The sequence below is a fragment of the Perognathus longimembris genome, chromosome 3 (assembly GCF_023159225.1).
Source record: "Perognathus longimembris pacificus isolate PPM17 chromosome 3, ASM2315922v1, whole genome shotgun sequence".
In the NCBI taxonomy this organism is placed as follows: Eukaryota; Metazoa; Chordata; class Mammalia; order Rodentia; family Heteromyidae; genus Perognathus; species Perognathus longimembris.
In genome coordinates, this window is record NC_063163.1 from 78,074,094 (window position 1) to 78,087,668 (window position 13,575).

Here is a 13,575-nt window from a genome sequence, read left to right on the forward strand (position 1 = left end):
CATAAAATATTGAGACAGATTGTTTTGACTCCAATTAATCTGAATTTTTCCCATTTTATTGCTTGCCTCTGCATTTTGCCTCAGTTGTAACGGTGAGTAAAACCCTTTTTCAGTCCCCCTCTTCATCTCTGAATTGGATGCAATAATCATTTCCAATGATCACTAGCTTTTCCACTAAAATTCCCATCTCTGCATGACCCTTCTCTGTCCCTCTGCCTGGTCACGAGCCATTATGTTCCCTGGGGTTAATCGAGCCTTCCTTGTCTCATTTATTTGTCTCTTTTTTTTTTTCCTTCTGCCCCTTCCCTCAAATGTCAAACTTGGCTCCCCCCAAACCTGTGGCTTTCTTCTTAGCCTGCATGCTGCATGACAAGTATGCCTGCGGAGATTGCTTAACCACATACGGCCTTTGGTGTGCCTGAAGGCTGTGGGATGGGTGGTGATGACCCTGTCACTTGGGGACAGCAGAAGTGCTTGCTGGGAGAGGCCCCACCTGCACAGACTGGCGAAGGGTCACTGCCCTTGTCCTCTTATGTTTCCTGCAGAATGAATATATGAAAGATGATTTCTTCATTAAAATTGAAACATGGCACAAACCAGACTTGGGAACATTAGAAAATGTAAGTTTCAAACTGAGCACTTAAGAGTACAGAAGCCTCTGGGACAGGAGTCTGAAATGCGGTCCACCTGGTGGAACTTTGGGATTTAAGTACTAGATTTTTCTTTCAAGTGATCTTTTGACATTTCCTATTGTTTTTATGCTCATTTTCTCAAATGTAATCTAAATGCCATGATTTGGTATGTTTTAATCTGGATATAAGTAAATGTGCCATTCCCAGCTTTCAAGTGGGCCTATGCGTGGGCAGTTGTTAAGCAATTCCTAGTTGCTCCATGGTATTGCAGAAAGAAACAATGAGACATAGTGCTGTGGAAGAGTGAACCTTGGTGAAGACGAATAGCTGTCAGATAAGAACGCTCTGGGTCTAGATTAGACAGGGTGTCTGCCTGGAGTGGAGTTAACATTGGTCCTTCACCATTAGCATAGGACTGCAGACAGGAACATTGTGGCCGAGTATCATATGGGTTACACACTGGTGGGGTGCATCATTCCTAAGGACTACAGACTCAATATTGACAGCTTTCTGCTTGCCAGTGTAGTTGGTCATGCCCCTACCCTTTATTTGGGGGCACTATGAAGAGTGATTTGAGATTTCTAGATCCCTCATGGGGTTTTTTTTTTTTTTTTTTTGCCAGTCCTGGGCCTTGGACTCAGGGCCTGAGCACTGTCCCTGGCTTCCTTTTTGCTCAAGGCTAGCACTCTGCCACTTGAGCCACAGCGCTACTTCTGGCCGTTTTCTGTATATGTGGTGCTGGGGAATCGAACCCAGGGCCTCATGTATACGAGGCAAGCTCTCTTGCCACTAGGCCATATCCCCAGCCCCATCCCTCATGGTTTTAGGCTGAATGAATGCAAGAGTCACTCGAACTCAGTTGCATTTTTTTTTTTGTTCTCCATAATACACAGTAAATGATGCAAGGTAAATATTATGCACGTAAATACAATTGTTTCCACCTAGTTTGTTTTATTTCATTTCTATTTATCATTTACAGGTTCATGGTCTAGATCCAAACACGTGGAAAACAGTTGAAATTGTCCACATAGACATTGCAGATCGAAGTCAAGTTGAAGCAGCAGTAAGTACTACTTGATGGCACTGGTGTAGTATGTTACTCTTTATATCTGTTATGGCCTCCGCTTCTGCTCTGAGATGAATCTGGAGCTCAAATTTGGTCTAAGAGCCCAAGAGTCAGAAAATGATTTGTGTCTCGTTCAAATTTTGCCCTTGTACAAGTGACCCCTGTAAGAATTTATAAAAGTAAGCGAGTGTGTACTACCTACTAGGGAGGCTGAAATGGAAAGGATTGGTGTTGACATTCACAAGGCCCCATCTCAGCCAGTAAAAAGCTGGGTATAGTGGTTCATGCCTGTCGTCCTAGCTTATGCAGGAGGTTTAAATAGGAAAAGTGTGGTTCAGGTGGCTCAGGCACAAACCAAGACACTAGTCAAAAAATAAGAAAGGACTCACATGGTAGTGTCTACCTAGCGAGGACAAGGCCCTGAGTCCAGCCTCTAGACCGCCAAAAAAGAAGTTGCAATGTACCTATTAATGAAGATGTTTATTTTCTTTGAAAAACCCAACATTGTTGATGAAAGTATTCTCTTTGGAGCCTCTTTAAGTAATGTGAGTCCTTTAGTTTCTACTGTGGTTTTTAGGAAAGCAGAAATCTAACATTTAGAAATATTCACTAACTTAGCTAAATTTAAATTATTATAATTTAACATCGGTTTGACTTTCTGGTTTGACTCTTTATTAAAGATAGGTGTTTGTAATTCAGGCTTTGGGCTTAAAACTGCATGTAAAGACTCCCAGGCCAGTGTGTGCCATGTGCTACTTTGACTTTGCAGGCTGTGGTTGTGGGCCTTCCCTGTGCTAAGACAACCGAGATCCTCTTTTCTGTTAGTGGGGTGAGGCAGAACTCTGGAGAGTGACAGCCCTTGTTTGTCAAGCACAATGTGTGCAGTCAGCATCCCTTTTGCTTCTATTTTTAGTACGTATTCTCTGAACTTGAGCAGTGTTAGCTGAAGCAGACAGGGAATGTCCACTTTGCTGTGCACACAGGGGGAGTCTCTAGACTTTTCTCAGAAGTCCCCAAGGTTGGCTGCAAGCAGTGACCTCCCCCAGGCCTGGCTCTATCCTGCTTCCAAGTGTAGATGCTGGGAGGGAGGGCCATTCAGTTGCAGGGAGATTTCTACCTTTGGAGAGAAGAGGGAGATATTTTTATCCTTAGGGTGTTGTTCAAATGCTGCTGGCTTTGTTCCATCCTTCCTCTGGGGTCTCTTCCAACCTTGACTTGTGCATGTGGAAGAATGGGGGTGCTCGCAGAGCCAGCTGCTGGAGTGGCTGGTGTCGGGATGACAAGGGCGGCAGTGAGCAGCAGTGGGCCCAGGAGATTGGCTGCCCCTGAACAGCATTCAAATGTTGCTGTCAGAAGTGCCCTGTGTGCCACCAATCAGAATGCTCTCCCAACCCACCGTGTGGGTGCCTCTGCTTTGCTGGAGCTGAAGCAGGGTGAAGCCCTTGCTGCATGGGAGCCTTGAGATGAGGTTCCGGTGGGGGCACTGTGCAGGCCCAGGCTGCAGGGAGGGAGGGGCTTCATGATGATTCTGTGAGAAAGGAGGTACTTGGTGGGTAGGTCCTGTGACCCAATGGGGATGGAGCTGAGAACACAGTCTGCAACACCTTTGGGTTCCGATTGAGATTTGAGACTCCACTCCTCTGTCCACCTCCTGGGCCAGTTCATGTTGGAGAGGTTAAGCGACCTCTTGGTGCCTGTGTTGTGTCTTGCAGAAAGTAAAGCTAACTGTTCCAGCTGCTGTGTGGGTGCTGCAGCTGTGTAAGCCAGTGGCCTGTCCAGCCCTCCTAGCTCCTCTTCCTGTTTAAAGCTTCCCTTTAAAGAAATGCAGTAGCATTTCCTCTTTGTTACATAAAGCTTAGCATTCCAAAGCTATAATTCAGTGGCACTGGGTATCTGGATACCCAGTGTAGTAGAAGTGTTACTGCTGCCTAAAACCATGCTGTGTCCACTGTCATCACCCCAGCTTTGGCAAACACTGATCCAGAGAATGTCCAGAGGGCTTTGTGCATCTCAGCCTTCACATCAGCACTGGCCAACATCATACAGTAAATGCCCTGGCTGGAAAAATGCCGATCGACCCCGCTGAAGTCTCTTGGGAGTTGCCTGGCCCTTACACTGCGTGGCTTCTTCCCACTCAGTCACACTGTAGTTGTAGCAGTGTTACCCCCTGATGGTGGTCAGCTGTTCTCCTCTTGGCAGTGGTGAACGGTGCTGCTATGAAGCTGGCACTGCAGGCCTTGCTGCCTTTTCAGTCATGATGAAATGACAGCCACTACCATGTACAGTCAGCAGGCCTGACTAAAAAGAGGGAAAAAAAACCTGGGAAGCATGTTTCTCTTCTATAGGAGATGGAAAGCAGCTGTGTGATGGTAACTACCTGTGATAATTCCTTTTTTTTTTTTTTTTTTTTTTTTTGTGGATATGGGGCTTGAACTCAGTGCTGGGGTGCTGTCCCTGAGCCTCTTTGTACTCAAGGCTCATGAGCCACAGAGCACCACTTCTGTTTCTTGAGTGGTTAACTGGAGATAAGAGTCTCACAGGATTAATTTGAAATATTAACAGACATAAAACAGCATCATACTTAAGCTATGGATGTTTTTAATTTGTGTTTATTTATAACTGTGCCAAGTATTATTTTGCTACCTACTGTGTTACTTTGTGGAAAGGAAAACCTGTAAAGTGTTTAATAAATTAGTTCTCCTTATGTATATCTGTTAGAATTTTGTAAAATATTAATCAGAATAAGTATTGACTCTTTAAAAAAAAAAAAAAGAAGAGCCTCACAGGGACTTTTTGGCCCGGGCTGGCTTTGAACTGCAGTCCTCAGATCTCAGCCTCCTGAGGAGCTAGGATTACAGGTGTGAGCCCCTGGTGTCCAGCCTGTGATGGTTTTCAAACCTCTGCCAGGAGCAGAGCTTCAAGCTTCAGGGGATGTGTGAGGGACCTGGGATGAGTGGCAGGAGGTGGCTTTGGGAAGCAGCCCCAGCCCAGAGATAGGGTGATGGCGAGACCCTGTGCCAGGCTGTGGCTCCCTTGGGGCCTTGCTGCTGACACACTGTACCCTTCCAAGCAAGCAGCATTTGCCCTCTGCAGTTCCCACAGGGTGCCTACGCTGAATCAAGACAGGTGTGGTGAGTGCGATGGCCTGCTAAGTAAGGCACAGCGGTCCTGCTACATGGAAGGAGCCTCCTTGTTCTCTCCTGTACCTCCCACCATGCAGGGCTTTCTTGGCTTCCCCTGACTCACCAGGGAGGGCTGGGTAGAGTTGGGGCTGAGGTATCCCACTGTCCCCCGCTGCTGTCTGGCATTAGTCAGGCACTAATGAGTTTGAACACACAGTTCAGTAGTTACAGAAAGTTTGGCCCCTTGCCAGCCTCCAGTTAAGTGAGGTAACTCACCAGGTGCAAGGCACCAGTGGACATTCTGGCCCTCGGTCCGGCACTCCACTTAGGAACCACAGCCCTGCCTTGTTGCCCACTGGGCCAGCTGCTGCCCTGTAGGCGTACTCTTCCTCTCCCGGCTAGTGTACCCTGACCGTGCCCCCAAGGCTGCCTGACCTACCTCCCTCTGGGACCCTTGTTTCGTCCAGAGTCTCCTTGTCCCTCAGGGGCAAGATTGACTCTTATGTCCTCCAGGGACATGGAAGGTGCCACGCAGGAATGAGGAGGAAGAGGTGGAACTGGCCAGTGTGAGCAAGAGTGTACCCTAACATGACCAGCCTGATGTCAGTGTGGTCACACCTGGCTGACCTGGGGATGGGGGAGGAAATAAATAGTCACACCTGGCTAGGTACTAGAATTTCCAAGTGCATGTCCTTTGACCTTGCAAAAACCTCACTTCTAAGAATTGACTGACCTCCCATTTCCCACCCTGAGTTGGGGAGCTGAAGTCCAAGTGTTCTTCACTTACCACTGAATGGTGGGGAGCACCAGAGTCCCCACTAGTGCAGTGGCCTGGAGGGAGTGGGCTGTCTTTGTTCCAAAGGAAACTTCTCAGAATATTTTACAAGAAGAGAACGTGTGTATGTGTGTCTTTGCTGGCTTCTGCCCAGGCAGGCTGGAAGAATGTAAGACACTGCTGGTAGTGGCAATTCGCTGATGAATAGAGAGCTGAGGTCTGAACTGTCCTCTCCATGGGTCTGTTTTCTGTCACTGTTTCACAAATCGTAGTGGATGGCCTGGCCGGTCCAGGGAATGAATGGCCCATGGCCTTTGCGTCATCTGGAAGCAAGTCAGAGGTTCCATTAGCACTTGAGGAGGAAGGGGGAGATATTATACAAGAGTAAATCTAGGAGGAGGGGCCAGTCAGACTTAGCGTCAAAAACTTGTGAAAAGTGTTGGAGCAGTATTCAAATTGAGTGCTTAAAAACTATAAGAAGCCAATAAGGGATGGGGTCCTACACCTAGCCTATTGGTTCCCCAGTTTGACCTAGAGAGTTGGGGCAGATAGGCTAAACCTGCCTGGGCAGGGGTAGATGGTGCTTGTGTGTAGATGTGGGTTGATGGGGTGGGGGTGGGGGCAAACAAAGGACCTAATCCTGCCCAGCTGCCCCAGCGGGAGTGTCACTCTGCTGCCAAGGTATTTCCTTGGGCCCTCTACCTAGCCTATGTAAGGAGACTGGCTGGTCTCCCCCACACCTAGTGAGAGGAGATGAGGATATGACTGACTGCACTCTGCCCCCTTCATCTGTGCCAAGTCTGGTGGCCTCAGCCATAGGAAACACCAGAAACTCTCTTGCCAAATGGCGTGTCTTGTCTTACATCACTCAGTAGTGCATGGTTTGTCCCTCAGGTGAAGATGACGTTAGAACTGAAGAGCCCTTCAGAAGATGTGCAGACTGGTCTTGGGCCTCCTGGAGGGGGTCCCACTAACTCAGTAATTTTTCCCCATTCTGTTTGTGTTGAACTGCTGGGGGGAGGAATGTTGAGTGAGCTACTGTGAAAAAAATTTTAAAACCACAACTTTAAGTGATTTTTATTTCAGTGTCTCATGCTTTATAATAAATGAAACCTTTGCATTAGTGAATGTGAGAAGACCCCCCCACACACACACCTTCCCTTCCCATCAGCATTTGTAAACCAAGAATTGAGAAGTGACATTTATCTCATCACCCCACCTGCTGGGAGTTCTCTGTTACTACAGGCTGTTTCATACATATGCAGCCCAAATATTAGTTCACAGTGACTGTTGATTACTTGCGGATTTAACTGCAAGATTGTCCAGTGGCTGGTATGTCATGCTTGCTGTTGACTTGTTAGTTTTGGTCAGTCTTATGAGCTTCAACATGTGTAGAAGACATGTCATTGGACCCCAGGTGTAACAGAATACTTGGCAGGATGCTTTGATATGTGTATGTAATCTAAGTCTGGCATCATCACAACAACCCTAGGAAGGAGAACCCAGTGTGACCTGGGCTCACAAAATAGTGTTCTAGGAATCATGCATTTCTGAGTCAAGTTACTAGGGATTTGAGCATTAGGATGCCTCATAAGGAGTCTATGTAAGACTACTAAGACCTTGTTTTTCCGTAATTGTCTAGAAGACACATAATTGCCTAAAGAAACTAGTAAGCAGTCAGATTTTTTTCCTCTGGAGCCGTTGGATGGAACACATCACCATATAAAACAGACTTTTCCCACACTAGCCACAGTGGCTTACCCCTGTAATCCTAGCTACTCGGGAGTCTGAGATCTGAGGATCATGGTTCACAACCAGCCTGGGCGCCCGAGTCCATGAAACTCTTACCTCCAGTTAACTACCAAAAAGCCAGAAATGTAACTGGGGCTCAAGTTGTAGAGCACTAGCCTCAAGCACAAAAGCTCAAGGACAGCACTCAGGCCCTGAGTCATTGAATAAAACAAAGCACTGCTTTAGCTCCTCCTCTAGTGGTCCCCATGAGGAAGAAGAGTGTGGGATAGGCCTTCTGAGTTGCTAATACTGTTAGGGTGCCCAGCAGAACAGACCAAAGTGTAAGTTTAAAGGGTGTTTTTTTCTCCTCATTTCTAAAGTTGTAGTTGATATATAACCACAGTAAAAAAAAAAAAAAAAAAAAAAACAACTTGAGGGATTCTTTAAATGTCCTGATGAAACACACATGCCTATCTTCAATTCTTTCCCAAGTGTACACAGATGACTCAGTTGACATCTGCTTCTGCTTTCTGAAGGTATAAATTTGAATCTAGCTTCCTTTAATCATCCCCAGCACTTTGTCTAAGTAGCTTTCCATGATTTGTATACAAAAGTCACTTCCCAAGAGAGGGAGGCTCTTTAAAGTGGAAGCTGAAGTGTACACATGATTAACATCAGAGAGACCTGCGTTTTTGGAAGTCATTTGAAAGAAAATGAGTACAGTTTTTAAAAAGAGAGAAATTGGAACCACATTTTTAAGATATTATGGGAAACTAAAAAGGTCTGTGCCACCTTCCTAACGGGTGCTGTGTGACTTGATCATTTCCAAGGCAGATTTTTGTAGTAGACATGTTTGTTCCAAATTTGTAGGCTTGCTCATGTAAAAAGAATACATTTTAACATCTGGGTTTTTAAGGTTAGTAATAAGCAAACATTAAAGGTAGAAAAGTATTCAAGTGTTTGGAAGATGACATTTTAAAGAAGAATAGTTCCAGGGGCTGGAATGTGGCTTAGCCAGAGAGTACTTGCCTAGCATGCATGAAGCTCTGGGTTTGATTCCTCAGTACCACATAAACAGAAAAAGCTGGAATTGGAATTGGAAGTGGTAGAGTGCTAGCCTTGAGCAAAAGAAGCTCAGGGACAGTGCCCAGGTCATGAGTTCAAGCGTCAGAACTGGCAAAAAAAAAAAAAAAAGTATAGTTCAGCCAGGTGACAGTCATCCCTATAATCTTAGCAACTCAGAAGGCTGAGGTCTGGGGAATCATGGTTCAAAGCCAACCCAGGCAACAAAGTCCATGAGTCAAATTAGCTACTCAGAAGCTGGAAATGGAGCTGTAGCTCAAAGTGATAGAGCACTAACCTTGAGCACAAAGACTTGGAACAACGTTTAGACTCTTGAGTTCAAGACCCAGGATTTGGGGGGAGGGAGGGGAGGAGAAAAGTACAATTCTATTCCATATTAAAATGCAGGTTTTTTTTTTATCCCCTTCCTGTGTCTGGATGTAATTTAATCTGTGGCAAAAGATTTTTGTCAGATGAGGCATTTCATGCCCAGTAGTTAGGCATTTGGGAGTCTGTACTGAGGGTCCCATAAAGAGTGTTCCTGAGGAGGAAGAGGTGTGGCCAGGACTTGTGGTCTCTGGTCTCTGATGGGCTCCTTCACTGGGAAGACTGGGGACAGTTTTTTTGTTCCTTGCCCCCTTAGGCTTGGTTGTTCTTAAGATGCTCTGGTGTCATTCAGCCCGCTGCTTTTTCTACTTCATACCTCTGCCCTGTTATTTTCATGACCCTCCTCCATACCTCCCTATCTGTGTGGCTTCCTGGTAACATTTCCCCCCTGGCATCCTTCTTTTCCCAGCCTCCCCTTCCTGGTCCCTTTTTCCATTTGCAAATGGAAAAATGTGGATGTGCTGGCTTGCAGTATGGGCTCAGCTCCTATAGACTCTGGTTTACTCCGTACAATCACTTCCCAGAAGAATAATGTCACTTGGTGGGCAGCTCACTCTGTGGGTCTCCTCATCAGTGTCATGGTGATCCAGGCTAGTAGAAAAGCCCGGCCAGTAAGTGTGGCCTGTGGAGCTTGCAGATGGCAGGCTGGGCTGATAAATGAAAACCTTCCCAACAGGAAGGGGGCTGGGTGGGGGGAGGGGGTTGAGGAAATAAGGACTGGATAAATCTTTGGCTTGCAATGGGAAGCCCAGAAAGAGGAGGAGCCATGGAGAAAGCTCTGCCTCCTGCCAGGCTTGGATGGCCTCTCTGTGTCTCCGCTCACCTGCCCGTGGTCTATCTTGCAGGAGTTCTACTTGTGGACAAGCCTTGGTTCTGCAGACCTTGGACATTGAATGGTCTTTTGGGTTTCAAAGGAGCATGGTGGCCCCCGTCAAAGCGCCTAGTTAAGACTCAGACCAGGGCTGGGAATATGGCCTAGTGGCAAGAGTGCTTGCCTCGTATACATGAAGCCCTGGGTTCTATTCCCCAGCACCACATATATAGAAAACGGCCAGAAGTGGAGCTGTGGCTCCAGTGGCAAAGGGCTAACCTTGATCAAAAATAAGCCAGGGACAGTGCTCAGGCCTGAGTCCAAGGCCCAGGACTGCCAAAAAAAAAAAAAAAAAAGACTCAGACCAAACCTTTTGGTCTCTGGGAAGCATGTTAGAAATGCAGACTGGGGAGACTCACCCCTGTTCAGAACCTGGGTGGGACTTGAGTCTGTCCTGTGGTGCCTCCTGCTGGTGTTCACCTTTGGGAAGCTGGGGTGTGGTAACAGGTACAGATTGCAGAGCTGCACCCTTCTGGAGTGGGCAAGCAGAAGGAATGGCAGTCCATGGAGTCTACCCAGCACCTTCACCTCAACTTTCATCTTTACTGCCAAGGAATTTGCAGCCCAAGGAAGTGCTGTCACCTTCTCTCCTAGCCATGGGGGAAGTGGGTGTGCTCCAGCTTTCATCTGCTTACCATAGGGTTCATTTACTTACACCAAGTAGCCACTGCCTGGTGTTCCATCCATCTTCCCCAGTCTTCTGAAACACCAGTTCTCATCCAGGCCTTGCTCTCCTCCCTCCGCTGCAAAATTCTGGCATATTTTGAAATTTGCATATATGCAATCAAAAGGCTTGAAGATCTGCAGACGTGATTTGACATGAAACTTGTTCATTTTATTTCATTTGTTCATTTCATAAATGTTTATTAGAACTTACTATTTACTGTGTTTTGGTCTAGTGAGTAGCATAATTGTGACTGTCAAAAGAGAGTGTAAGATTTTCGTAATCACTGGATAAGCCAGATGTTCCTAAATGACTTGGAGTAGTTCATTCCAACTGTTGCTTGGCTCATGGTGACGCTGGGTGTCCCTTACCCAAAGGGTGCTTTTCTCATAACTGTTACAGTCCAGTGCTGGCCCTAGGTTGCAGCCAAAGTTGGGGTGCAAGGGCCAGAATTTGGGAGGTTTGAACATGGCTACATAAGCATCTCCCACCATTGCGTGGGGGGTTGTTGGGGTTTTCTTTGCAACATACATAGGGAAACCTTTTAATGATTGTGATGTCAAGGAGAAGGGAGTGGGATTTAGAGTGGATGCTTTTGATGTCTTTCTACCAGTGGCACATGGGTACAAGGTCCAGTTGTGTGGTGAGGCTGTTTTGGTAGAAATATGTGCCGATAGCATGCTGAGCCTAGTTAGTGCTTGATTGTCTGAATCTGGTGACTTTTAGGAATCAACATATGTGGTTTGGTTTTAATTGCTTTGAACTGTGTGTATTATTTTTTAAAAGATTGAGGGGGATTGAATTTCAAGGCCAGTGCAAGCAAAAGCTCACAGATTTCTCTCAGCCGGTATCTGGGTGGGCGCCTGTCGTCCCAGCTGTCATTCCAGCTATGGTTTAGAAGTGAAAATCACAGTTTGAGTACAGGCCCCATAGCCAGAAGAAACGTCTCAGAAAGAGCCAGAACGGAAAGGGCTGGAGCTGTGGTTCAGTCAAGTAGAGCCCCAAGTTCAAACCCTAGTACCACTAACATTAAAAGTATTTTGCCTTTCTTTAAAATGCTTTTCCCTAAATGTTAGCCTTGGCTAATTTCTTTAGGATGGGCTCCGAGAGGCATGCATACTCTGGTAGCCCCCCAGGGCTATGCTGTCCTGCTCACCAAAGGGCTGTGTATGTCTTTGCTTTGATCCCCCATGGGAAGTGCCCACATGTTACACTACACATTTGAGTACATGGTCTTGGGAACATGGGTTTACCGTACTCCCTTTAGAAAAATCACAATTTTGAAGACTTGTACAAACCAAATGTTTGCTTCCTTAAATGATTTGCATGAGAATATTTTCTCTTCAAATGGAAAGGAATGATGGGATCTGACTGGAAAGGGCCAACTAGTACATCAAGCTATGTGAAGCTGTTAGTACTTGTCAGCTTGTGAGCTACAAAAGTGATGTTTTTTCAGAAGTTGACCTAAGATGCCGTAGATGGCTGGCCAGGGTGATTCTGTGTGGGAGCTACGTTCGGGATGTCTGATTTCCTAAGAAGGCTTTCTGCTTCTCAGCTCTGTAGTGGCTATGCCATTCTTTAGATCTGAAAACAGCTTTTGTTTATGGGAAGGCTGTGGCTGAGATCCAGCAAGCCCTAGGGCTTGCCAAGCACTGATTTGCTCAGTTCTCTTTGGCAGGAGGAGACACTGCTCTCAGTGGAGGACCTCTTCCTGTTTAGTGCTAAAGTAAACCTATATAACATTTCTGATTTCTTTCTTTTTCATTTCTTCTTCCTTTTTCTTTTTTTTGTCAGACATAGGGTTTGAACTCTGGGCCTGGGCACGGTCCCTGAGCTTTTTTGCTCAAGGCTAATAGTACTCTACCACTTTGAGCCATGACGCCATTTTCGGCTTTCTGGTGGTTTCATTGGAGTTAAGAGTTTCATGTACTTCCTTGTCTGGGCTGGCTTTGAACCACAATCCTCAGATCACAGCCTCCTGAGTAGCTAGGATTACAGGCATGAGCCACTGGGCATCGGGCATTTCTAGACAAATCTAGACATTTCTATCAGACAAGTTTGTAACTTAGCGCTGATATCTGAGGTGGAGTTCCCTAAGCTCTTTTCTGATGGATGGACATGATAATGGTGTGGGAATAGTGAATTGATCCCTAACCTCCCCTGAGCATAGGACAGGATGTATAAGAAGAGTTCTCAAGTCACTTGACCTTATTTAATGCTGAAGAGGCGCACACCAGTCCAAGCAATCAGCCTTCTTCACACCTTTGCTGTGCAGCGAAGGAAACAGTGGGAAAGACCTTGTTTGCAGTCACTGGTAGAAGATTTTTCTCCCATCCTCAGAGAAGATAGAAATGAATGTAATAATAAGCACAGTTCATATTAAAAAGAAGCGTGAACATGCATTCCCACTTTGCTGCCTTACATGGACACGGGCTTCCCTGTCACTTCCAGCAGTGGCTGTGGCTTCCCGTGTGTGCAGTACAGCTGCACGGCAGTGACCTCTTGTGGGAAAATAACCCATTGCTTATTTCATGCTTGCTTTAATCTAACAGTGATTTTTTTAAGTTTGTTAAAAACGTGTGTATCAGCATATTTTGCCCCAAATACTTTCTCACTAGAGCCCATCCATTAGCTTAATGTTCATCCTAATTTTTTCTGTTTCCCCCCTTTTTTTGAATGCTAAGGTTTGAACTTCAGGCTTAAGCTCACAGCTTTTGCATTCGTGGTTGGTGCTCTATTCTAGAGCCACACCTCCACTTTGGGATTTTTTTCCCTGGGGTTAACTGGCATGAAACCTCAATTCTCAGAGCTCAACTGCTGAGAAGCTAGGCTTCCAAGCCTGGTGGGGCAGGTGGTGAGATGAGAACTTAGAGTTTGTGGATAGTGTCTCTGACTCAGAGCCAGTCAGTGTTGCTGGATTTTATTTTGTGTATTTATTGTCAGGTTGTTTTCTTTCCTGTTGTAATTAACATACTTAGTTGTACAGGGAAGATTTTCGTTGGGACATTTCCACATGTGTGCACCGAGATTCCACTCAACCCCACCCTGGCTATCACTCTGCTTCTCTATCCTCCAAGTTACACTTTATAGCCTGTTCCTTCCGAAACCCCCTTTCAGAAAACAGTGTGAGTGCTTTCTTCAGGAAAGTTCTCTGGGCTGAGCAGGAGCAGAGATTGCTTCAGGTCCTGGTGTGGCGACAAGCAGCTATGTGCTTGCAATATGTGATTTGGGGCCTGGCTTCGGGGGTCATGCAGGTAGTGTCTGA

The 13,575-nt window shown here is 46.2% G+C and overlaps 1 protein-coding gene across 2 annotated transcripts in view; it reads left to right on the plus strand.

Annotated features, from left to right (window-relative positions):
- Nucleotides 1–13,575, plus strand: part of Pitpnb (phosphatidylinositol transfer protein beta) — a 57,795-nt gene that overhangs the window by 17,530 nt on the left and 26,690 nt on the right. For both annotated transcript variants that reach the window (XM_048342737.1, XM_048342736.1), the window contains exons 5-7: nt 85–92; nt 546–620; nt 1,612–1,695. In XM_048342737.1, the coding sequence (XP_048198694.1) occupies nt 85–92; nt 546–620; nt 1,612–1,695 (167 nt within the window). The remainder of the gene's footprint in view (nt 1–84; nt 93–545; nt 621–1,611; nt 1,696–13,575) is intronic.